We start from the raw sequence: 1,820 nt of genomic DNA, 5'->3' as shown, positions 1-1,820 counted from the left end.
CCACCTCCCCGCCCAGCCACAGTCACATGGAGGACGAGATCTTCAACCAGTCGAGCAGCACGCCCACCTCCACCACCTCCAGCTCGCCCATCCCGCCCAGCCCGGCCAACTGCACCACGGTGAGGCCTGGGCCCGGCCCAGCACGGGGGGCGGGGTCTCAGGGCCTGCAGGAGGGTATCGAGGAAGCGAGGACCTCCGCATCCAGGGTCTGGGTCCAAGGGCCCCAGAGAGCTGAGGAGATGGACGGCCACATGGGGTGCTGGGTGTGGAGGTGGGAGGCTGGGCAGAGGTCGGGCCGCATCCCCGAGGAGGCTGGTGGGCGGTGCTGGGAGCAGGGCTTCGGTTCCCAGTGAGAATCCCCAGTGAGATGGGGCACAGGGACTTGAATGCTCTGAGGCCCGAGGGGTCAGCTGGGTGCAGGTCCCTGAGGGTTCAGAGATGATGCATTTCTGACTGTGCCTCCCTCACCTCAGGAAAACTCTGAAGATGACAAGAAGAGGGGACGCTCCACGGACAGTGAAGTCAGCCAGGTGGGTCTGAGGGGCATGTCGCTTGCTCTTCCTTTGGTTCCCAAAGGTGCGCTGCAGCCTGAGGATGGCCGCAGTGCGGGCTCTGGGACAGGCTGCCCCCAGGGGCCAGGGCAGGCAGGGGCTGTGGTCCAGGCGTGGCCCGGGCGCCTCCTGGCAGGGAGGTCAGGGGCTGCTCCGGAGGGCACATCCGCCCTGGGTGTAGGGGGTGGCGAGCTTGCCCAGTGGGGAAGGTGACGTTCCTGGGCCAGGTAGTGGCAGGTAACACAGGCGGCGTCAGTGAAACCCAAAGTGCCACGCAGTGAGCCCGCCAGGTGTGCAAGGCCGGCTGTGAGCGCAGGGCCTAGGGTGGCCGGGCCGAGAGCCCAGAGGGACCCTGTGCAGCCTCGGAAAGGGCCCGACCAGCCTGAGACCCGCCGGGTCAGCGTCAGGCGGGCCCTTTCTCTGGGAGGTTCTGGGTCTTGGCTGTGCTGTGCCGGGTCTGGTGGGTTTCCCAGGGGGGAAGCACTCGGGGTTCCTTTCTCCCCTGGTGGCCCCACGAATCAGCGCCTCCCGGGCAGCACATCTTGGGAGACGCTGCTTCAGTGGTGTCTCCAGGTGGGAGCGGAGCAGGCCCCAGGCCCTGGCTCTTCGTGGGCCACGGGAGGGCCATCTGGGCCTGAGGCAGGCAGTGGTGAGGCTGTGACGTTCCAGGAAGGAGTCCGCACGTGTCCCGCTGGGTGTGTGGTGAGCACAAGGGGCCGGGGCATCAGGATGGCAGGCCCAGGTGGCCAAGAGCAAGTCTCTGCCAGCAGCTTGGCCTCCGAAGCGCCGTGGGCGCGCCACCAGCCTGCTTCCTGGGGTGGTGCTCACGCCCCACGAGGTGCTTAGGGGCCCTCTACGTGATGTGTGGGATCACTGTCCAGTGCAGCTCTTTTTCCTTCTCTTGGGCTCAGGCTGGTTCCGTCTCGCCTCATGTGAGGCCTTAGGTGTTTGCACTTGGCCGTGTCACGGACAGCGGGTTTCTCCTGTGTGTGTCACACCCCTCTGTCTGGGGACGTTGTGGGGACAGGTGCAGGCAGGGCGGGGACCGCTGGGTGGGGCTAGGAAGGCATCAGTGTTTGAAGCACAAAGGTGGCTGTGGAAGCCATTCCGGTGAGGTCGCAAGCCCCCGGGAAGGCGTGCCGGAGGCTTGGCATTCCCTGCTGGCCCGCGGGTCCTGACCCTCTTCTCTCCCACCTGCAGTCTCCAGCCAAAAACGGCTCCAAGCCAGTCCACAGCAGCCAGCACCCTCAGTCCCCCGCCGTGCCGCCC

The 1,820-nt window shown here is 66.6% G+C and overlaps 1 protein-coding gene across 1 annotated transcript in view; it reads left to right on the top strand.

The window, feature by feature from the left end:
• CNOT3 (CCR4-NOT transcription complex, subunit 3) overlaps positions 1 to 1,820 on the top strand; it is an 11,277-nt gene that overhangs the window by 3,294 nt on the left and 6,163 nt on the right. Inside the window, exons 8-10 of the mRNA XM_005879979.2 lie at positions 1 to 119; positions 474 to 530; positions 1,752 to 1,816. The exon at positions 1 to 119 is cut by the window's left edge and continues 8 nt beyond it. Coding sequence (XP_005880041.1) covers positions 1 to 119; positions 474 to 530; positions 1,752 to 1,816 — 241 coding nt within the window. The remainder of the gene's footprint in view (positions 120 to 473; positions 531 to 1,751; positions 1,817 to 1,820) is intronic.

The sequence above is a fragment of the Myotis brandtii genome, unplaced genomic scaffold, assembly GCF_000412655.1.
Source record: "Myotis brandtii unplaced genomic scaffold, ASM41265v1 scaffold619, whole genome shotgun sequence".
NCBI lineage: Eukaryota > Metazoa > Chordata > Mammalia > Chiroptera > Vespertilionidae > Myotis > Myotis brandtii.
Note: the sequence above shows the minus strand (reverse complement) of the source record. Positions and strands in the feature narration are given on the sequence as shown.